Raw genomic sequence first — 25,188 nt, forward strand, 5'->3', positions numbered from 1 at the left:
GAGTAGAATTGAGGATCGACAGCAAAGTAATTTCATTGCTAGATACGGAGTGAGGTTTGTGTGTATTTATTTCATCTCATAACTACTTGCAACTTATTTAATTAAACGTTGTGACATATAAGCTGCTCTTTTCTTGAAATTAGTAAAGAGAAAATATTTTAAAAGTTTCTTGGAATTAAATATAATGTTACATTAATAATATCTGAGGTAACTATTCCAGTTAAATAAATAGAAAGTTTTCACAGACGTCACATATTATGTTATAAATTGAAAGCAAAGTCATGTTGAAGACTTAGTTGTTGTAATAATTTATGCCGTATTATATATATACAACAGAATGTTCGTTTTTGATTTCCACAGGAAGTTTTTCATATGAAGACCCATTTTGAAATTTATAAAGTCTTGTTAGGGCCATACGAAAAAGTACATTTCCATAACTATATTTATAAGATCATTTCATATTTGTTTAAGATAGAACTAAAAAAATAGCAATACAATAAGATCACTGACTACAACTTTCCCTAAAAATATTAAGAAATTTTATCTAATGAGATTAATAATGAAGAAAAAAAACTAAACTAAACTATTGTGATATGGAGGAAAGGTTTTTACTCTTTTAAAATTTGATTACTTAAATAATTATTGTTTTATTGGGTTGTTTAGATTATGTGTTAATAAATTCCAAAGTATTTAAACTGTAAACCAGCCAGTATAATGGTATTAAACATTTAGTGCTATAGGAAAAACATAATAACCCATAGCTACAATATTTTCTTTAGAATAGTACTAATGAAAGGAGAAAAAAAACCACTTACAAGTCTGCTGTACTCCTCTCGATGGATCGAATAATTTTATTCTTCAAATCCATATCAATTGAAGAGCAGCAAGTAGAAACGAGCTTCATTTTCGAAATTTGTGATAGTGATTTAAGCAAGTTTTCAAACTTGACAAAAGCGGGTTTATTTCTTGGAGGGAATAGCTGACGATGATAGCGAATGAGAGTAATTCCATACTCGATATATTCAACAAAAGACTCAGCTAAAAACGTTTCCTGTAATATTTTCATTTCATTATTTATTTTCTTCCTTTTTTTTCTTCTCACCTCTCGCTTAGTTAATTGAATAGGATCGCTCCATTTTTTCTCAAGAGACTTTAGACATGAAAGTATGAGATGAAATCCAATGTTTTTTGTCTTGATTTTTTCCAAAAGTACTTTCCAACGAATAAATTCAACTTGAAATTCGGAAAGGTCTCCTTGGATTTCATGTTGATGAAGTATTGCTTCTGCAGACTCATCAAGTTGCCCATCCCACTTTTGAGCACTGGAGTCCTTTTAATCAATAGAGTAACATATAAAAAAAGAACAATTAATCCTTAAAATATGTACATGTATAGTGTTGTGTCGATCCTTATTTAGGAGTGAAGACTGCAGTCTTGTCTAGTTTAGTCTCGGTCCGGTCAAGTTCAGTACTGCATATCAGTCCTAAAACTGATAAAGTTTGGTCTTATATAATTTCAATCAACTTTATTTCTCCTTTTTTTTTAACCAATTCTAGTACTGAGAGTCCAAAGAATTCAAGGTCTTAAGGACCCACCCGTCCTAAGACTGGAATGGACCGAATAACTAAGGACTGACACAACAACATTCATATATATTCACTTACCGAGTAATGAGATTTTAGTCGATAATCAATAAATATACTATAAATGATTTGATGTTGCTCTATTTCGTTCCAACGGTCATCCTCATCCGACAAACCCTTGTTTTCCCGTGTGGACAACCATATTTTCAACTTAATAGAACCAGTGATTTTAGACTTTGTTGATCGAGCCTCTAAATTGTACCATTTTTCAACGACTTTACAAGGCAAATCCTTAATTAAAATATTAACAGATCCAAGGAAATCATCTTGACTACCCGCACGAGCAGATTGAGCAACCTGTTTGAAGTAGCGTCCAAGACCCCTCATTCCTTTTACTTCATTGAGCTTTTTAACTGCATCAAAAACGGAGGATTCGTCATCATGATCCCTGTTTGAAGATTTAAAAAAACATGTACTCTTTTTAATTCTTCATTCACAAGTTTCAATAAATACTATTCACCAATGCCTATGTTGATTTCTTAGAATAATAAAACTTTATAAACATTATAGATAACGTAACCAACACTTATTGTTAGAAGAATAATTAATTCTTTGCTTGGTTTTGCAAATATGAAAAGGGAAAGGGGGAAAGCCTAGTAACAAAAGAAATACGCGTTGCTGATATATTTCTTAGGAAATCCAAATTATTCTATAAATAATAATGATTCTATTATATAGTTTAGCTTTGAGGAATAGTTTTTTCAAAATAATTTTGTTTAATGTACTTGTAGAAACATTGAACCTAACAAAAACCCAATTTTTTTTTTTTTAAATCCGTCTTCAGGATTTTTGTTTCGAAAAAACAGGGAAATTTTATTAATAACAATAAGGCTAGATGAAAATAATACTATGTAGCCATTTGTCATTTTTAAAAGAAACAAAAAATTAACGTGTTCATCCTGACAATTTGAAGAATGTGTTGTAGGTGAGCAGCTTAGCTGTCAAGGTGTTTCATTAAATTAGCTACAATCAGCATGAGATGAAGGAAATAAACATAAAACCAACTCCGTATCTAGAAATGAAATGGGTAGAAATTACTCCAATGTCGATCCTCTATTCCATAGCGAGTCCAAGAAGGGCTTAGAATTATTACTCATCAGTGTTACTCTCCTTCATCACGAGTAAACATATTGTGGTTTCATTTTATGGTTTATACGAATAATATGTTTTCCCCTCAAGAATGAAAAAATAATGAGAACTGCTTTAGAAAATAAAAAAGCAGATATTTATGTAGCAACTACAAAAAGCTTCTTCATAATAGTTTTTTTATCTATGACAATAAGTCAAAATTTGAGATACTAGTTGTAAGTTTTTTTCTTGTTTTTTCTTCAATATAAAAAAGAATGTGTACTCTTCTTCATATCTACAAATATTGGATTAAAACTGATTTTGAAAGTGTGAAAGTAATTTTTGTAATAATGTATGCTTAATAACAGGGTTCTAAATCTAATTATTGTGAAAGTAAGCTGAAAATAACATCGAAAACCTTCTATAAAGTGTTAGATTACAACTATAGATCATTCTATATCTTAATCTTTAAATGCTCGAATATTTTGAAAATTGTAATGAAAAGTAGAAAAGTCTAGTTCAATATATTAAAAAATATATTTTTTGAATCCAATTTTCTCTATTTCTATATCAAATTTATTTCATTTCTCATCTGTTCAAACTGTCTCAAAAAAGACTGTTTTAATTGCATCCTCCTATATGAACAGAAACAACATTTGAACGCCAATTTGTGAAAATAATAATTTTATAATCTTCAAACGAATTTAATCTATAAAAAACTGATGTATCTATCTTGAATAAAATTTTGGCATATCTAAGTCAATAAAAGTCCTAGTTATTGAGTCAATACGAAAAAAAATTTTCAACTCTCTTCGTCGATGACTCTTTTTCAAATCTATGTTCACTGAATTTATTTATTGTCTTAAACATATATGTGCGTCGATCTAGTATATAAAGAAGAAAAAGTAATAACTAGCTTACCAAATATCTAAATGAAAAATATCTGTTTCTGAGTCCTCAATATCCAATCGAAATCGTTCGTTCCATCTTGGAAAGAGTGTATTTGGTTTTACCGTAGTTGTTTTGACAAATTTTGCAGGTATTGCAGGGATTGCAAGGCTTGATAAATCGGTTTTACACAAAGAAGACTGTATGGAATGCTCTTCTTGTGAATATGATCCAAATCCGTCTGGTGAATCAGGAATTGTTGGAGATTTTGAGGGACTTTTACGTCTGATAAATTTTCTAAAACTACTGCAAATACAAATATAGGACATCGAATAAAAGATTGGATATGCTAATAATTTCCTGAATAAAGTATTATTTATAAAATAAGATATAAGTTGACTATTGAAAAAATAATAACACATTTGTTAGCTTTTATTTAGTTTAAATCATGTATTAAGGACTAAAAAAGATCCGAAACTCTAATAATAATCTATAAATACTAAACGTGACAAATATAGTTTAAATATAGATAAATGATTTGAATCTACTAACTACGGTAATGGAATTGCATAATTATGTTCCTGAAAAACGTATAAACTGAATTGTACAAAATACATAATATTTATTTTGAATAACAATAAATGAATAAATACAGCTAGTGTTTATTAAAATTAATATGCTTTTCAATCTAAAAGTGATTTTACCTGTGACGCTTTTTGTTTTTTTCAATTTGAATTCGATTTAATGTAAGGGATTCACTTCCACTACTAGATTCAAACTGATCTGAATATGGATCTAAACTTGCACGTCTTGTCAGTTGACTAAAAAAGATTCATATACATGAATAAGAAAATATTTTGTAGACAAAAATCAAATCACAATTTTGTTTAATTAAAATATAATTAAGAAAAGTTTTAACTAGAATTGTGATGAAAACATCACATACTTATTCAAAATTTTATTTTGTTAATTAAAGAATGTGATATTTTATAAACAACTTTAACAATTGCAAAAGTATTTGATTGTGGAGAAATTTTTAAGAGAAAACAGATTTGACAATATTAGCAGTAAACTAACTCAAAACTGAAATTTCGTATCCTTAACCCAATACAACTCTAAGTTCTTTAAGATGAAAAATTAAAATTTCAATGAATTTTTTATTAGTGATATCTCGGAAACCAAAGCAATAATTGACAATCCATCATTAAAAAGCTATGAATTACCAATAAAATTATATTTTTTTTTTATTTGTTGTTATAAAAACACTATGACTATGTTTTTGGCCTTTCATTTATATAGTTTAAAAAAAAGTTTTCATGGAACATAAATTTTCCACTCAAAAGTTTTTTTTTAAACATTATCAGGGTTTCATTTTTATATGGTTTAAAATAAAAATAAAATTGAAAAATTTAAGATAAAAACAGGGTCTTGGGTTTTTTTTTTTTTCAAGACCAAAATAACAAAAAACCCCTAGGTTATGTTAAGCTAACGAACAAATTATTAATGCTGTATTATACTTGCATTATTTTGGTTTACATTTGAGTAATCAAAAATTCATCAAATTGCTTATTTCTTCATCTTTAAGACATCAAAACTCAAAGTTGGATTGTAAAATAGATCCAAAATTTCATTTTTGAGTTAGTATACCACATACAAAATTTTTGTTTGCTTGTGAAAATTTATCATGGAAGATATATTTTTATTCAATTTTTAGAGTGTACATATACTATAAAATGATTTAATTTAAATGAACTAGCTTGATTGATTTATAAAGCGAAGAATAAATACTCATGAGGAACAAAAATTTAATTTTATTGTACGGATCACACTGTTCAAATGTAGTTAATTAATTTACATACATATATACAAGGATGATGACTATTTATTTTTGTGCAACCACAAACAATAGATGAACATTTATATACAAATTTATAAATATTAATTTCACCTTTACAATTTAAAAAAAAAAATCCCCTTCATGTTGATTAAAAAAACTGAAAAAATAAAAAGGAGGGAAAAAGGAGGAAAATGCAAATTTTGTCAACCAATTATTGAAATTTAAAATCAAGTAAAAGTTTATGGGTTTTATAAGTGTAAGAGTATTTTTACAAAAATCAATTATCCAGTTTGAAGAAATGTTTTTACTTGAATTTCAATAATCAAACAGCAAATAAAATATAAATGAAAACGTTTCTAAGGGATTTCATTTGTTAAATCCAACAAAATGGCAGAAATAATAATGTATACTCTGCTTGTTTTTGACTTACCTTTGAAATTTATTCAATTGTCAATGAATTTCTTTTTACTTACCTAGGACTTTTTACTGTAAGGTTATTTCGATACAGTTTATCATGAATCAAATGCTGGGTTGAATCACCTGGACAAATACCCAACATACAATAAGGATCACTAAAGCCATCAGGGTCTTTTGCTTCCAAAGAATCTGCTTCTATGACAACAACGTTTAAAACAACGATAGGGGACTGAAAAACAATGTTGAACCAGATCAAATAATTTACAAAGATAGTTTTTAAAACCTTTTCTTCTGAGGCCAAACTCAGTAAGTAATTGTGAAGCTTACGATCAATATGAAAGGCGGATTGTGCAAAGTTATAGAGATCCTCTTGTTCACACCCTCCATCCATATCATTCCATCCTTCAGTCGTTCCTATTTTATTTCTTATGGTGTAAAGGACTTCTTTGTAAACGGATTTAAACTTAAATATAGGAACATATAAGTAAATAAGTTGTTAAAAAAGCCAAATGAAGGGAATATCTCACTTCTTCGACTGTTATTTGGTGGCATTGGGCCTTAAATCCAACTGATGATTCTAATGGTGCATCATTTGATTCCAAAGAGTTTCGCAATTGGATAAAATATGCATGTTTTTTCTCATGATGGTGCGAGGAAAGTCCTCCGTAGAGTTCGAAGAATCCGTCATCAACATCTTGAATCCTAGAATCCAATAAAAAAACACACAAAATTATGTCTTACAGAATATAAACTTTTCATCAAAACTAACTTTGATCCAGTATCTGCAAATTCAGGCCATTTATCCTTTTTATTATTCATTTTAAAAGCTTTTAACCCAGGAAAATATTCAGCTATACATCTTCCATCTATTAACTGCTTCTTAGAATCAAATATTTCGTCAATAGAGGTTCTTCTTGAGCAAAATTCATAGTCATCATCCCAACTTTTATCCGTTGATGAGTCTTTTCGCCTCCATTTTTTACTAATTTTTTGAATACTCTCTGATGTGTAACAACTAATATCTGGGTTACTTGCTATGGTGTTGCTTCTTAACTGTTGCCACATGGGCATTTTAGGAGTCACTGTCTTGTCTTTAAGACTGCGGACTCGTTTAGTTTTAGCATTACTGGAAGGGCAAGATGATGATGATTTTGATGAAGGAGAAAAGAAAAACTGGTTTTGTTTTGTGGGGCTCGTTGAAGGAATAGGCGATGGTGTTTTTCCTAGAAAGGAAAGCAAATAATTGTTTGACTTATGCATAAGTGTTCAATGGGCTTTTTAAACTGTGCTTATTATCTATTTACATAAATATATACAGGGTGGGGATTTTTAAATCCATAAAATTAAAGATAATGTACATATATTACAATTTATTTCCCATCATTAATTTAGCAATTCACAAATATTTTGCTCTTACATGAAGTTAATCTCTCCGGCTTTAACTGCAGCCTGGCCCTGAACCTGACACTGGCCTTAATGATGAATTCCTCGTCCATGTTGAGCATTGTCTCCAGAATGGAAGCCTGCAGGACTCAACAGTGTTATGTGCACGTTTATTGGACTCTCTTTCTATGGCATTCCTCAAATAATAGGGGTTCAGATACAGTGAGCTAGGATGCCATATTTCCTTTTCCCTTTTGCTACTGGTGGTATGGAGTGCATTTTTTTAAATCTCAGAACCATCATGAATTTTCCTAACAGGTGTTCCCGGCCAATCTGACTCCTTGAAAGCCTTAGCAACATCATAAAAAGTCGATTGGAGCCGCTTAGTAACCTCATTAATCTCCTTGTGCGTGCGTCCTGAACGGAAGCGCACTTTAATGGCCCCAGGGCGTTCGTATTCAATAATTTATTGTTTCTTCTTTTACAATTTTGTCAGCAAAATCTGATGAGTACACTATCTTCAACATAGATTTCATTATTTCCAAGATATTGAGATCTTAACTGGTTCCGTATTTGCATCCGCACCCTGCATATAGGTGCATACATAGAGTCCTTATAATTTAATTTGCATTTATAAGAAGAAATTACTTTGATCTTCACTTAAAAGTAACTAAAAAGTATCCTAAAAGCTAGGCAAACATTGTTTGAACGTACAATATAAGTCTTCTTAACTTATAAAATTATTTTTGTATCTTTCTCAAAGTGAAATTAAATATTTAGAGATACCAGATCTAAATTATGAATAACAAATTCATTTTCTTTACAGAAACCATCACAAAATATGTTGCCTAACAAAAATGTAAATCTATCTTTTTAATGTTGCACATATTATATTCATTGTCAAAAAGTTGACAATGGATTTATCGATCAGAAGGCTATGAATAATATTATTGTATAATAATTATATATTACAAAAAGCATTGTTATCTGAAAGCACAAAAAAACAACTAGAGGAAAATGTATAAGTTTAAAAAAATGATGAAGGCAAAAATAAAAATACACAAATTTGTAATAATATATATATATTTTTTTAAGTAGCTTGACTATACTTACAGTATATTATGTATTAGACTGGTTCTTTTCCAGTCTTTTGCTTTTTTTTTCAAAATCTTAGATGGACATATTGTAAAAATGTTCCTTCTTATAAAAAAAATTAAGACATATCAAGTTTAAGCCATATTAATCAATAATTAGAAGCTGTTTATAGTTTTTGATGTTGTAAACTTCACAATTTCATGAAAAGAATAGCACTCCTAACTAAAAAAATAGTCAAAACAAGTCAAATATAGCTTTACATATAAGGTTAGATATTTTTCTCTTTTTTTTGTGTGTGTATTTCATAGTGAATGAGCGCATACTGGTATTTTCAAACGTTTATGTACTGATTTGAATACGTTATTGTAAGGTTTTTAGTAAATCAATTCTAAAGTTCCTCATATTGTTGGAAAATTTAGTATATTAGCTGCCGAATGATATGCATTTTTTAAAACAAAAACAAGTAGTTCAACATCATGAAAAAGAAAATAATTGAAGCGACAACTTTACTTTGCGCCAGGCATCCCATTTCTGATGTAATAAAGATTACTGTTATGTCCAGAATGGTTAACGTCCAAAAACAGCCGCTGAATACCTCAATGACCGCCCCTACAGTGGTAGACCAGCCAAGTTAAGATCCAAGGACGTGGAAGTGCCTTCAAAGGCAATTCAAAGATGAAGAGGACGACTTTTGTAAAGAAAGGAAGGTCAGTATCCAGGGTGGTGAAAAAGACGGGGGGCAAGTCTCTCAGACATGTGGAAATCTAGCTTTTAACTCAGCAACTGCAAGAAGTCCGCCTGGATTGTTATAGGTGCCTTTGGAACAGCTTGAAGCATAAAGGTAGACGAATTCTCATCTTCAATGATGGGAAGACCTTCATTGTCAATCAAGTGATAAATAAGCAGAATGATAGGCTCATTTGCTTTAACAAGACCAACTATGGCTCAGGAAGGTATCAGCCACCAAATACCCGGCATCTGTGATGATGTTAGGAGTAGTGGCATCAACTGGGAACAAGATGCCGCCAGTGTGGTTGCTGATGGACTACAGACTGTTTTCATTCAGTTGCTTCAGAGGACGCCTGGAGCATGATTTGTTAAGTCACAAAAAGGGCAAAGACTTTTGAAAAGACCGGTATTTCCATTAAAATAATTCAGTATAGATCTTATTTTATGCGCAAATCACAAAATAATGGCCACTTTACCGGGTTTTATTTGTCATTTTTGTACAAGAAAAACAATTTTGTAGGAGAAAACTAGTTTGCAACTTTTGATTTTTTTATTCGTTTAAAATAGTTACTCTTTATATTAGGCTAACTAAAAAGTTCTGAGAGTTTTTCAATTATCAAGAATAAAAATAGTTGAAAATATTTGTGACACTAATACAATGATGAATTTCTTTCTCTATGTACTAGTAAGACAGGTTAATGAGGGAGTTCTTTAGTACTGGAGTCTGCATTATATTTTGCACGCTTTAATATTCAAGAAGTTGTGTTACATTTTTTAAAATGAGTGTATAGATTATTTTATTTGTGAGAACATAATTCTTAATTTATTGTTAGTTAATAAAATTTTGGCAGCAAAAATTATAATCAATAGTCAATAGAATATTCCTTTCTACGAGAGTCATTTTGACTCATAACTGTTAAGAAAAACTTCATTCTTAACATTCTATGGCTGAATATAATCGTATTCACCAAGACTATTAATATCAATATTCAGTGTAGAAAAATAATTATTTTATCTCTTGTCGATCATATAAGTTTGTCAACTTATAAAGATTTTCGAAGAAATTGAGGTCTGGAGACTGGTCACGCCACTCCATGACCTTAACGTCTTTCTTCTTTTATGGTTAATCCTTTTTTACCATGGTCATAATTTTTGGGTATTCTTATTGCTGTGCTAGAAGATCCATTTTTAGTTCCCTGCCCTGAGTTAAAGAAGTTGTCACCCAAGATTTCCCTGAGGATAGTCCATCCTCCTTTTGATGTAGTAAAGTTTTTATCTCCCTTTCGGAGTGAATACTCCCAAAACATAATGTTTCCACCCCATGTTTGAGGGTGGGGATTTTTCTTTCTCCAAATACTTTTGTTTTGTTCATGAAATCAAATGTTCCTCAAAGTATTTACAGGAACAGCAAATACATATCTTGGATACTTAAATCTATATAATGTGTTTCTTATAGTATCTACTTGAAAAAAAATGTGTAATATTTGATGAAGATAAATTGTAGTCAAGTTCATTACATATGTTGATCTTTTGAGCCCACCTCTATCCATAGCATCCAAAAATGAATTTAATATATAATGTGTCCCAGTTTCATCAATATAAATAAATCATTTTCAGATGAACAGACCAATTCAACACAAGATTGTTGTTGTAAACATTTCATTATTCTAAAGGCTATAAATCATCTGACGTAATAAATTGTATTTTATATTCTGGTAATTTCATTTAAGTCTGTGATATTTATACGAGAAATCATTCACAAAAATGTTTAGGAATCATCTTCAACGTTTTATGTAGAAGAGTTGAATGGAAAAATTTATTTTAATTAACTTAAGGATCTAATGTACATTTTCAATAAGGACCTAATTTCATTTTTATTTTTTTTCGGTATCTAAAAAATGTCTACAACTCAAAAAGTAATTACCACCACCAAGTTGACGATACCATCCGAATCTCCTTTGAATAGAGCCATAACTTATACAGTATCTCAATGTTCTCAACCTCGAGGCGTGTCGGACTTGAGTTTTGGATATGATTGAAAGACTATTATGTGTACACAATATCTCGAATGTATGAATATATCTAACTTTAAATAAACAATGGCTGATTAATATCCTTTGAAAAAATGGAATCTATTTACTAGGTTTTTGGAAAAAAAATATGAAATATATACTAGAGTTTAATAAATAATAGACATACAATAAATACTGTTGATGCAATGTTCCTTAAAAAATCATCTACTATAATTAAATGTTAGTTTAGAATAAGGAAAATTAGTGGGCTTTCCCTTCTTAAATCCCTAACTGAAACCATAGTTTTCTTCTCCAGGAATTATATATATAAAAAACTTCTTTATTAATTCAACCAGCAGGTTACAAAGCAACTCATTAATAGGAAAAAGCGAGTTTCAATTAATGTACTAAAGGCACGCTCATATATGAACTTATATATTAAATTTTTATCAATTTATTCAAAATTCACATTTATATATTTAAATTAGTAAAAATTAGTTAAAAAAACAATATAATAAATTTTTTTAAAGTATTTAATATAATATTAGAGGCGTTTCTACTTCCTCGAAGTAAAAAAAAATTTTCCCAGTTCAGTTTCATGGACTCTCTCAGTCAAGGATTATCAAGTGAACTTCATAAGTTTATATTCTTCATTTTATTAGCCATGAGGTATGCGATTAAATGGTATTTCGCCACCTCCCAATCTTTAATTTACTCATTTTTCTTACCTACATGTATCAGCTTTTTTAAAATGCCCTCTGAATCGTCACTTTTCTTCCTGTCCCGCGTGGGTCCAAAAGGAAAGTCTATTCTTATTCTTTTCATTCCGATATATCCAAACCCCTCTACGCCAACACCCTAACTTCTTCATTTTTGATATATATTTAACTGCAACCAAAGTGGGATAATTTATGTTTGACCGCCTTCCAAGTAAAATAGATACAGGAAAGGCGGTCTGCTGTTTATGTGGGATTCGACCATTTTTACCCATCCTTAACATTTTTCAATGATCTCTATATGGCTACGGTGTTGCTAATCTACACCCATTTCTAGTATATTACAATGTGTTCTGATAAGAGGATTTTTAATTATATTAATACAATAAAGCCTTAAGATCTTAAAATCTTGTGTTTCATTGGCTCTTCTAAAGAGTGCATTTCTAAACTATACTTGTATAGGGCTTTACCAAACTCTCTTATGACATTTTTTTGAAAGTTTGAACTAAATAAAAAAACTCTTCGACACATACAGTACCATTTTAAAATCTGAGCTTTGCTCCAGATCTACCATACATGAAAATTTACTAAAAAAATTCCAAAGTATTTTAAAACGATACGTTCTGAAGAGTTCATGAATTACGCACATGAAAATTGTTAATTCTACTTATAAATAGGATAAGTTAATAGAGTGAACAATTTTCTTGTCTGTAACTCTAGTACTTACTTAATAAAATACAAATGATATAGATTATTTATACAGTTATAATTGGATCTTGGCTAAATAAATTACTTAATAAAAGTAATAATAGAAATATATTATAACCCATTAAATTTTCGGGGAAGATACAAAATATGGGATATCTACTTTTTTTCATCCATGTTTGTGACATTAATATTTCATACAGTAATATAATATAAGGTAATATATTTGTAGGTTTTAATAGTTTTTGTTTGTTTTCATTCGCTATAAATGACTTATGAAAATGTGTAACTGATATTAAATTGAATAATAAACGTAGCATGAAACGGCAGAAATTGCCCAAAAATCTATCTCTGAACAAATAAAAAAACGACAAATAATGATTATGTATATTTTTCCATACCTGACTTATAAATGGGTAAATAGGATTTATTTGACCTCTGTGTGTGAAACTGATTTGAACTTGTTGAAATGGGACTTGCGGGTAGAGCACGATCATATTCTTGAAGACTTGCTTGAGGAGAGAATGAAGATGTACTCCCTGCTTTTGACTCTGTCCATCCCGTCTCATCTGTTCTAGTAATAAGCTTTCGTGCAGACTCTGGAAAGTTAAGCTTATTAAGAGTATTTGAGGCACCGGATACGAGATTTTGAAATGAAGAAAAGAAACTCATTTTCTAACTTTTTTTTGGAAAAACGAAATCCCATACAACATTCAGCTCCTGAAAAAATAATAATTGAAAGAAAAAAAAGGTATATTAATTAATAAGCTGGATCTATGCTCTTATATGTATGACTTTTGAGAACTCCTTTAATTAATACATATATTAATAAAACTACCCAAGAAGATTTATTAATACATTTATATATTCATATATTTATATCCTTCTTCCAATAAAAAGAGATTGAGGTTTTTGATTAAAGGTGATATAAGATCTTCATTCAATTAGTTTCTCAGAAGGAGGTTCCAATTAACTTTGATAAACAACAGATTTAATTAAAATGAAAGATATAATGAGGTGTAATTTAGTCTTGTATTACAACACATAATTAATTTAATCCCTGGTTCAATTGTGTTCTAATTAATTACGTCTGCGCGCCTCTAATTACAGCCAAGATACTAAGAGACAAGATAATTCAGTCATCATTTTTTCTACCATGTAGACTTCTAAACTTGACATAAGGAAAATTAAATCAAATATTTTCATTCTTGGGTTGAGTGGAGGATATGTTTTCTTATATAAAAGTATAATTTATACTTTTTACTCACCAAAATTAGACTTGCTTTTCAATCTTTGTTCATGAAAATAGCATTTTGATTTTGGTTGAACCAACAGGCAAAGTATAACTATACTTTATTGGCCTATGGGTCCTTCCCTATAGTCTCTATCGTTATTCCTGGATTTCGTAGAGTATGATTTCATAGTTCTACGTTGCCTATTTTTCCGATACTCCGCCAAAAATTGACTTAAAGACTCAAAGACAAACGATACCAACAATTGTGATGGTTCCAAAAGTCAATTAGGTATAATTATACTTTACCTGTTGCTTCACCAAAAATCGACCTAAAAATATAGCATTAAACTGGCGTGAGGCTTGCAACCGGGAGAGTGTTTTTATTATTTTCCAAAGATGTTGTCAGTATTTTTGAGTGGATAACATCTAAGTATTTTTATGGACATATAGCCCTACTATGTACGTTAATTACGAAAGCAATATTATGTGTAATCAAATATACCAAAATATGCTATAAACAATAATATTATGTAAAGATTCAACTCAGTTATACTAATAACTAATAATTGTTGTTTTCGGGATATGTTAAAAATTATTCCTGAAAAAAGAAACAGTGTTTGAAAAATGGTTTTTTTTCATTTTGACGAATGGTGTACACAAAAACTTGAATTATTAAAGTATCTAGATAAAGTTTCAATTCAAAGATGGGCCTCTGCCGGGGACTGTTTTCAAACAAAAGAGGGTTTCTATTATCCAGTTCCCGGCTATTTTATTATCAGAAAACTTATTAACTATTATTAAGGATAAAATAAATCCAATTATGATGGATGAACAGTTTATAAGGGGATATTTAAAATTCAGGATAAATTACGACTTCAACATTTCAAAGAACATTTTGATACTAAGAAATTTGAGTGGGTTTGGAAAATTACAAAAATATCGAGTTAACGCTAAGTGTGAAGCCATAAGCCATAGAAGGGAAATATGTTTTATAATGTGATATCAGAAGATGTTTTATTTGGAATTATGATCCACTTTTCCGAATTTATGTAATAATCGCATACAAGAAATATATCATTCTAGATACATATATAATTATGAATTAATAATTAATTAGTCATAATTAAAAATAGATACATGTATTATACATATGTATAGTAATCGATTCATAAAAGCTACATAATATAAATACACTTTTTTATTAAAAAAATATAATTACAATAAAGAAAAGAACAAAAAAATTCGAATATGTAGGAGTATCAATTAATTAAGAAGTACTATTACATGCTAAATGGAATATAAATAAAGAGCGATAAAGTAAGTACATGGATAGCTGGAGATCAAAATTGTTGGATTATGAATCATTGAGAAGTCCAGTCTTAATAACGAGTCTAATTTGGGAACATATGTATATTTATAGAATGTAAATATCAAGGAAAAGCTCTTCATAAAGGCATATAGAGGTGATGATTGGAAATATAAAACAAATCATGGAATGTAAAAGGATTAAATATTGGAATACAGATGATAATTCTGGCTTGTGTAGCTATTAGTGAAGATAATATAACAAAATTAGTTTAAAAGTTCTAGATAAATAATCATTCATCTGATCTAGAAGATCTCAGAAAAACGGCATACCAAACCTTGGCAAGAATTAGAATTAGAAGATAATAAGTAATCTTAAATGATGAACCAGATATTGAACCTGAGTATTCCTTGGTATATTTTATTCGTTCTCGCATATACAAAGAGATTGGAAAAGAGGATGATATAGGAAGAGTACGTGTTTGAGTAATCAATTAAGACCCGTAAATATTTTTTTCGAATACTGAAATACATTTCAAAGGAGAATATTAAGGATATAATTCATGTGCCCACCTCATCGGGCATTGGAGTAATATAAATTTTAAAGAGAAATTGAAGATAAAAGGAAATAAGAATGATATACTCAAAAATATACAAATCCCTCTAATATCATCTCACTAAAGGTGGTGGGCTTACTATAGTTTGATAACTAACTCTGCACCAACCAATAGTTGGACTAGACAAAATGGAATTGATCATTGTAATATAAGGCATAGAGAGAAGATGCTATTCATCATTTTCAGAAGGGTATCTACTTGGGAAAAACAAGAGAGAAGATAACAAAGATTTCCGGACGCCCCCTTGATGACTGTACAGCAAATTTAAAGGTAGAAAATGCTCAAATTCTAAAATACACAACAATGTTATGTATGATTCTCTCAAAAATAGAATACAATTGAATACAAAAAAAAGTATATGCTTTATTCATATAATGAAAAAAATAATGATTTTAAAACTTTTTAAAAATAGTATTATTTTATAAAAAACATGGTTGAATCATTATGCAAGTTTAAATTGGACATGAACACATATCAAAATCTTTTTCAACCCCATATCATAAAAAAATATTTCCGAATTGGATATTTTACAAAATGATTAGATTTACCCGTATTACTGGAAGAATTAGATATATTTTTGTCACATATGGCTTGTTTTGTTTGCCATTATATCCTAAAGATGTCCCTTAAAATAACCAAAAGTAGATATTTTTTTGTACCTTTTTAGTGACAAAATATATCTAACTATGAAAATATGTAATATTTCAATTAACTAATCGGTCGTGAATAACCAGTATTGATTTTTTATACTTAATTTGTGTTTGTATCACTATTTTGATAACTCATGAACAGTTTTGAACAAAATTTAGTAAATAAGAGTTTTAAAAATTTTATTAACCCTGATAATAAATCCATCTTATCTTAGATTTTTTACTAATTGTATCACATAAAATACCAGAGCAAATGTCGAAATTTCTAAGAATGTTCTCCAATACGATGGAAAATCTGGATATTTTGCCCGACATATCGGGTGTCCAATTTCGATCCAACTTATCAACTTATGTCTAGTTTATGCCCAATTATCTATTCGTTAGAATGTTTTGTTTGGACATTATTTTAATTGAATAGTAACATAACATTTTCGAAGAATATACTAATCTTATAAGAAAACTTTTTATTTTCTTTGCAAATGAATATATTATTAAGATACAAAAAAGAGTTATAAATAATTGTTTTTGAGGAAGCCATTTTATACATAAGTTAATAATAAATTATTATTACTTTTTGGAATATTTGGAAACGAACTGTACCTTAATATTAATTAACTCATAAAAGTATGGAGGACCTTTAAAAGCAAAATATGTTTTAACTATGAGTATGGCATTTTATTGCAATGTAAAAACAAATATCACGAATATTTTTTTCAATCACAATCATAAGACATTTAATCATTTAATAAATCCGCTAAATTTTCCCCTTGCTGAGGATCTACAAACTTTGCTGGTGTGTATGGTGCATCCCAGAGAGTAGCCAAAGTGGAGTATTATTTTCCTTCTGCATAAAATATATGTTTAATTGTTGTCCCAAATTTTGTAAATAAGTAACAATCTGTAAAAAATTGTACTCATTAGAAGTCCATTTTAATACTTTTTGTGCTTCCTAAACAGTTGTTTTGTATGAAAAATGTAAAAAAGGATTGTTCGTCATGAAAATAATATTAACTGGCTTTTTTTGTAAAGGTTTTTTTAAAGCTAAAGCCACATTTAGGACTTTCAGATGTTTTCATAGCATTATCATTACACTCAAAGGGTTTTTCAAAAAATTGTGAGTGTGCTAGTGAAATAGTAAAAAGTTTGAGCTATCTTCACAATTAATATTATTTCTAAATATATATTTTAAATATTCATGATTGGGGCTATATTTTATAATACTTAGTCTTTTTAATTTTCGTTTGTCTACATGTTTTAATTGTGTACAGTATATTGTGTTATATTATTGTAAATATTTAAATGCATGCTAATAAAGGCATATAAAAAAATCTTTTTTGTGCCACTGTTTAAGCATAACATATGGGCATCACACATAGATGGTGATATTTTTTTAAATAAGTTCATTTTGAGTTAGTAGTAACCTCTAAAAAATATCTGTCTAAATTGCATGACAATCTGAAATTTAGTTTGTGATTTATTGTATTAAGTTTAATGCTACTTTTTTTGTTAAAAAAAACAATGAATAAAAAATAACTTCATATTTTAATTTTATTCTACTTCTGAACAAGAATAAATACCGTTCAAGCTAAGCAATGCTAGAAAATTGTTATGCAAACTCTGCTCCGTAAAACGAATAAATATAATAGTATTTTTATATTATTTGAAAAAAACCAATTTGGAATGGAAAATAACTTGTTTTCTTTTGCTAAGACCGCAACTTTTCAGCCCACGTATTAAAGAAACCAACTGCTGTTATCTTATGATCATATCATGATGCTTACATACAGTACTTTACTGTCTTTTTGTTCATCTTGGTGAATTATGTCTATAAGGTTTCCAGCCTTGAACCCATTCAACTAGTGTAAATTTCATCACATTTTTGTACCTATTATATATTTTTTCTTCATTTTTTTAAGGAAAGCTCAATTTTTGCTCTTTTTTTGAGCGTTGAAGACTTAATCCTGATTTAGTCCACCTTTGAAAAAAATTGTCAAAATTAGCTTGTAAATACTTTTTCTTCACTTCTCCCTTTATTCAACGTAGATCTTTGATATAATAAAAATCATAATCATAGCCTTATTTAAGGAGATTACTCACTAATTATAATGCACACACTTTATTTTTAAGTTATAATTAAGGCTAAATAAAGCTTCATTTGGGCAACTTTATAAAATAAGTATAAATACTTATAGTACATTTTCTGAGAGCCAAACTTAACATACTATATTATTTTTATACTTTATAGATCCCCCTCTAATTTTTTGAATATGATTGACTTATGAGTCAAGCTTAGAGCTGATATTGGGATCAAGAAAAATCCGTGATATTTTTAGTTCTGATAAAGGGAGAAATTATTTTTCAAAGGTCCACTTTTTTCCATTTTTCATGTTTTTAGTTTGGTTAGGACAATAATCAACATTTAATTCCTAAATAATTATATAAAATAATGTATGACAGACTATATACTTGTAAAATTTAATCCTAATTGGGTATTTACTTGATTTTTAATCCAGTCATTTCTATACTGTAGAATTTAAAAATATAAACTTCACCAATACTTTTTCATCAACCTTTTAATTACAATTTTGAATAATAAGTAATAACTAAAAAGTTTAGGTATAACTAGAAAACCCTCTTCCCTCCTCCTGTGCAAAATTATACACTTCTATGATATGAATTTCTAGGCATATTATGAAAGAAATCGTCGATAATTACAAAAATTCTTGTTTACCTAAATGTATAGTTTTTTATAATTAATTATCATAACATAAAAAAATGGTATATGAGAGGAATATACCGCAATATACGGGAATTCAAAATAATTCCAAACACTGGAAATGTGATATCCTCAGTTTTTGAAATTGTGTTTATGCAAGGATCTCTTGTATTCTATTAAAAATGAGCGAAATAAAAATGTCGGCATGTATGAGGCGGCATTTTGAACTTTTTGTTAAAATTTGTCAATACCATTTTGATCTTAATATTATTCTATTTATAATTCAAAAATAGTCCTTGATTTTACAAGAAATTAATTTTAGATGAAGTTATGGCCTTTTAAACCTAACTTGGCCCCTGGGGTCTCTCAGACCTAACGTTTTGGAAATGAAGTGAATAAACTGACAAGAAAATATCAAAATATGTGACATGAGTGCCGTGACCATATTATATATTTTACCTTCTTAAAATTGTGTACCCCTCATATCTTCAGATGAGCTCATAAATAGACTCGTTGCACTTTTTTTAGAGACTTTGTATTACTTTTTGGTAGAAAAGTCAGGAAAAAAACTTTTAAAAAAGTGCAATATGTCAAGTTATAAGTTACTCTTAAAATGTTGTTCCTTATTTTTTCTTTGAGACATTTTCGATTAATCCTGGCATCCGAAAACTATAATTAATTATTAAGTACAAAATACATATCCTAATAAATAAATCATCACATCTAAAGCCAAACTTAGTGCATCTTTTAAGTAACCTAGTAAGGGGGTCAAAATATAGTATACAGTATGTGAGATAAAATCATGAACTTGACTCTACATCAATCTAGTTTACTTTAGGGGGAATATTTTAAAATACTTGTTAGCGTTATTAAATGTAGGGACTATCTCAGTTAATCAACAATAATATAAGAACTTTCAAAAATCAACAGTTGTCAGCAGAGGTGTTTTATTTTCTCCACGCCCAAGTGAGTGTCTAGGAAATCATGAAGGTCATTGGGCGCTCCCAGAGTCTTGTTTACATAGATTAAAAGCATAGCTACTTTAGGTCAGAGCCTTGAGAGGTCCCTTGGAAGCAGTAGACACCGTAAATCGGGTTCATGAAGGAGGTGAGCTCTGAGATCACCGAAAGTCTGGCTAAGTCGATAAGGGAGCATGTCAAGGCTCTCAATGTCAGTGATCGAAGGTATGAGAAGGATTCAGGGGACGGCAACACTGTCAACTATTTTCAACAGTTACCTCTGTCAAGCAGTAGTGGGCGGCCATGTCCACAGTTTTCATCGAGAAACGCTGAGCTGCCTTTAGGCTGTGTTTGAGGCCATGATAGTAGCCAAAGTAAATTATTTTGAAAATAGAGAGATATATCAATAAAGAAGTCTGTGATAAAGGTTCAATAATTGTACTCTTTTTTCATTTTGGTAAAACTTTACTCTATTTGTTCGTTATCAAAAAGTCCACGGAATTACCAGGCCAACTCTAGACTCTTATTTGTTTTTATTTATATTCTTAGAGTTGTTATTTAAAAGTAATCTAATAGATCTGTAATTTGTATTTCAATATTTTTCCTCTTTTTCTGTGTGTTTTTTTTTTTTTGTTTTTTATGAAGTAAATATAAATATTTGTAATCCAACTTTTCCTCCTATGTCTGTTTTGTTTTTGTGTGTTTATATGTTCCTCATAAACATGCTTGTATATATGTACATTGTACACTGACAGAGTATGTGTGGAATTATACGAGAAACAATAATACTCTAACAATTCTATTGAGGAATGCAGAATATGTTTTAATAAATAAATAAGCTCTAATCAACTGAGCAATATTAGTTCCTCCCTTGTGTACTTATTATTTGGTATATATGAATATAAGACACAAAAAACTAACCTGGTAATAATGGCAATTCTTATTCTGTTAAAGAGGAGAGCAGTAAAGCTATATTGACGTTGTATTAAATTAACTGCAAGCGGCTGTGAGATGAAGTAAATAAATACTAGTCCCACTTCGTATCAAGCAAATACATAAAGGACAATTGAGGGGGGTTTTAGAGGCTTAGAGACAATGTAAATTGTGACATTAACAAAATGTAAGAATACCAAAACTATCAATAAATTTGGATTCTTATTTATTTTGTCAACTGATATATTTTATATATTTATATTTATTTTGGCCCTTTTTTTATTAGACAGTTATTTTAAGTAAAATATAATTAACCTACAAAAAGTGGAAGTATCATGAATTTATAAAAAAGGCTTTACAAGCTGTAAAAGTAAATATTCGGAGAAAAAAGTACAATTGATCATTTGTACTTTTTTTCAAAGAATATTTTATATGTTTTTAAAATATCGGAAATCCTGAAATTGTATGTTTATAACAAATCTAATATATGAAATCTAAAATATCACCTCATAAAGAAGACCTCGTACTTATAATATTAATAATTTATTGATGGGTGACGGTAACAAAAATGATTTGCTTTTAATGTAATTATGTATCTCTCATACAATCTCTTGACACTCGACTAGTGATATGTGTCAGTCCTTATCTATTTAGTTAATTCTAGTCTCAAGACAGGTCCTAGCAGTCCTTGGGACTGGTCCTTCAGATCGTCGGTCTTTCAGACTATCAGTACTAGAACTGATTAAAAAAGAAGAAATAAAGTTGAGTGACATCATCAAGGACCGAACTTTATCAGTTTTGGGGCTGATATGGAGGACTGAACTCGACGAAACTCTAGTCTCTGTCCTAAACAAGGTCCGACACAACACTACACTCGGCTCCTTTCATATCATTAAGTCATCAATATCTAACTCGTAAAACATGTGATATTGGAATGATGAAAAGAATAGGCTCTACTACCCATAAAACCAAAGTTGTAAAAAATATGATTATTTTACTTTGAAAAACGCTTTTCAATAAAAGTGTTCTCTATACAGAGTATAAAAATAATTTCCATGTAATTTTTTACAACAAATAATCGTTTAAATTGAAAACTATATAAACACTTTTTGCAAAGATGATGTATTCAGATAATTTAGCTTTTTAATATAAAATTCTCTTTTTTGACTCACAATGACTATATTTTGAGGAATAAGTGTAATTTAAAACTTCAAAGGTTGTGCACAACTTATAAAATTTGACTCATATCAGTGAATTTTTTTTTATAAAAAGGAACATTTTGAACTACGTCTACCTGATACTTCGAGAGAAAAAAATATGAACCAATTTAATACTCGCCTATTTAATCTTTGCAATAAATTGAATTAAAATATCTGGTCCATTGCATTTTAATATTTTTAAAATTTTAAAAGCCGTTTCACTTCTAAATATTTTTATTTTGTACCATTTTAATGGAAAACTTTTGAAGCAAAAGTTGATAATTCAACAATTTTCTACACTTTTTATTCAATATGACGAACAGAAGCACAGCTGGCTTTGTTGAAGTCAAAGGACAAGTTGTTCTACTCTTCTATGATCACAGTCTTCAGGGCATCGACAATCAGATGAGAAGTTGTATTCGGTCTGCCCTCCAAACCCCACCAAACAGTAAAGTCCAGGGGGTCACGTCGGGTGAGGACGAAGGCAAGAAGTATGCAAGCCAGAAGGCAGCCAGCTCTTCCTGCAGAAATACTCAACCTTCTTGGACGTGTGTGCCGGGGTGCCGTCTTGTGTAAACACATAGTTGTCTCTGGGGAGCATACTCTTTAACCATGGCGAGACATGGTATCTAAGTGCCTTATAGTAGACGTCCGTGTTGACTTTCTTGTTGTTCTTCAAGAACTACGGAGGCATCTTGCTACTTTCAGATGCTGCGACGCCGCCGAGAATCATGACCTGAGCTGAAGGTTTGGCCCTGAAGGTTCCCTTGACCTTTGCTCTTGATTCAGCCAAGAAGCGATCATTTCTCCTGTTCAAAACAGCGTTCATTGTGAAAATCTTTTTGTCAGAGATTGATTTCTGCGCCGAGGAAATCGAATACCCTCTGCTGTTGTCTTTGTTGCTTGAACAGTTTTGATATTAAAAAACAAAAAAAGCATCAAATTGTAGCTTCTTGTCAGTTTTTCGAGTGGTGCCGTGTACAAAATTGTCAGACTTTTAGAACTGAGGCTAGACGGCCTCGAAGAGGATTCTAATTTTTGAGTCCTCAACTTGTATAATATTTACTTATGATTAATCAGTGCAACTCCATTGGACCAATCAAAGGAACATTAAAAAAAATGGAAGCAAGAAAATTAATAATATGTCATTTTCTCTCTACCAAATAAAAAACATTTTGAATGACAGAACGAACCTCTTATTTTAAAAAGACTGAATTATTGAGTTTTGTATTATAATACAATATTCAAATTTCTTACAAATAAATTGCGTGTATGCTCATGATAGATGTGATAACCCGCCTTAAAAAGGATTTTTGTTTATGAGCACAAGACATTCATTTTATAACATGCTCAAACCTTTAAAAGTATAATGATTTATTCTCCGATATATAAAGAAATTTATTTTTTATTTTTTTATAGCCATCAAAGACTTTTGAAAATAAGTTTTTTTTAAAATCATTTTGCAAATGCATAACTGATAAACATATAGTAAGTATACCTTTCTTCCATTACTAAACACTGACCACATCCATTCCTACCCGACATCTTAAAATATACATGCTGAGACTCATACTGAGATTCGTTAGGAAGCTTTTAAATATGTGATATGATATATATGTACAATATTACATGTCAAATGTAGGATGTAGAATTGATTCCCTTTCACAAGATCAAAGAGATTAATTTCTTTCTAGCTAGTTACGTATCTCATTATTATTTTGGCTGCGTACTTTTGACTTCGATAAAAGTCAATTTTTCTCTTAAAAAATGATTGTCGAATGATATAAAAATGTTGAAAGTACATACATTGATTTTTCATGTATTGAATTAGTTATTTTCACAATTTTCCCCTTTGTTTCATAAATATCGTTGAAAAAAAAAAAAAAAATAATAATCGTGGGACCAAGATTTTTGTTCGTTAGAAGCATTTTCTCATCACCTAGCTTGTTTTGTTTGTCATCTTTCTTGCAGCAAGTGTACTATATAGATATTAAAACTAAGTACTATTAAATATTACTGGTCTATATTGTATATGTACATATATCGTTCTTAGATATATAAAGGTTTTATTAAGAAGGGGGGAAATACTCACATACCTTAGGCATGCCAACATAAAGAGAAAAAATTATATATTTATCATCATTTCTATAATATATTTTCAATAATATTTATTTATCCCATAAATTTGATGTATAAAGACTTTTTAATTAAATTTACACATGAACGTGAACGAGGGTTATGATAAAAGTCCTCACAGCCAATTGCATTAAAGGATTGTACTAAAAAAAAGATATTATATTCAAATTCTAATATTAAATATATTTGCACTCTTTTAAATCTATTTTTGATAACAAATTTTGAAAAAACACATTTGTAGATAAATAAATGACACTTTTTCAAAAAACCAAGTAGTTCTTCCCAAATATTTTTCAACCAATTTTGGAGTGATTTTTAAAAATTATATGTACAAAAGAGTACTTACCTCTTATTATACGATGTAGTCATATAATACAAGAATCACGTATAACAACTCGTGTGTATATTTTGCACTCAACAAGTACCTTTTTTTTTTTTTAAATATATATTTAGCAGCGCACGTTTCCAAATGGAGTCAGGCTAAATTACTTACTATATAACTTTTACCTTCTTTTAAAAAAAAATAAATAAATAAAAATTCTCTTATTTTTTTTTCTCTCTCTTTCTCTTCTTCCTTTTCACCTTTCTCTCTCTCTCTCAGTGTGTTTGTCAATAGTGATGTGCCTTCAAAACGAATATTCCCTAAATCATTGTAGTAGTCGTAGTACAAATGTTTTTTTGTTGGTTGGTTTCTTTTTCTTGTTGTATTAAAAGGGCCTTGAAGCGCAAAAAGAGGAAGAAGGAGAAGAGTGGAACACCTTTGTTGGAGTATTTTTAAACCTGTTGAGTAGGTACCTACATACATATGTACTATTATGAGGAAAGAAAAAGCACCAAATTATAAAAAGCAGGCTTTCTGCGTACGTGGTTTCTACATATAAACTCCCTCTTCCCTCCCTCTCTCTTCCATGTATTTCTCCCTTTTGGAGAAGGTTCATTAGCTGTT

General features: G+C 29.6%; 1 protein-coding gene across 2 annotated transcripts in view; it reads right to left on the reverse strand.

The window, feature by feature from the left end:
- unc-13-4A (BAI1 associated protein 3) overlaps positions 1-24,859 on the reverse strand; it is a 41,118-nt gene extending 16,259 nt beyond the window's left edge. Inside the window, exons 1-11 of one of the 2 annotated variants that reach the window (XM_040708727.2) lie at positions 24,589-24,859; positions 12,895-13,213; positions 6,623-7,076; positions 6,381-6,555; positions 6,137-6,316; positions 5,910-6,082; positions 4,304-4,420; positions 3,633-3,905; positions 1,665-2,031; positions 1,103-1,330; positions 816-1,051 (exon numbers count right to left, since the gene is read on the reverse strand). In XM_040708727.2, the coding sequence (XP_040564661.1) occupies positions 816-1,051; positions 1,103-1,330; positions 1,665-2,031; positions 3,633-3,905; positions 4,304-4,420; positions 5,910-6,082; positions 6,137-6,316; positions 6,381-6,555; positions 6,623-7,076; positions 12,895-13,165 (2,474 nt within the window). In that variant the 5' untranslated portion in view covers positions 13,166-13,213; positions 24,589-24,859. The remainder of the gene's footprint in view (positions 1-815; positions 1,052-1,102; positions 1,331-1,664; positions 2,032-3,632; positions 3,906-4,303; positions 4,421-5,909; positions 6,083-6,136; positions 6,317-6,380; positions 6,556-6,622; positions 7,077-12,894; positions 13,214-24,588) is intronic. The other variant, XM_071887179.1, reaches the window with a different exon arrangement.
- Between the last annotated feature and the right edge of the window lie 329 nt (positions 24,860-25,188).

Source organism: Lepeophtheirus salmonis, chromosome 3, assembly GCF_016086655.4.
Source record: "Lepeophtheirus salmonis chromosome 3, UVic_Lsal_1.4, whole genome shotgun sequence".
NCBI classification, from domain to species: domain Eukaryota; kingdom Metazoa; phylum Arthropoda; class Copepoda; order Siphonostomatoida; family Caligidae; genus Lepeophtheirus; species Lepeophtheirus salmonis.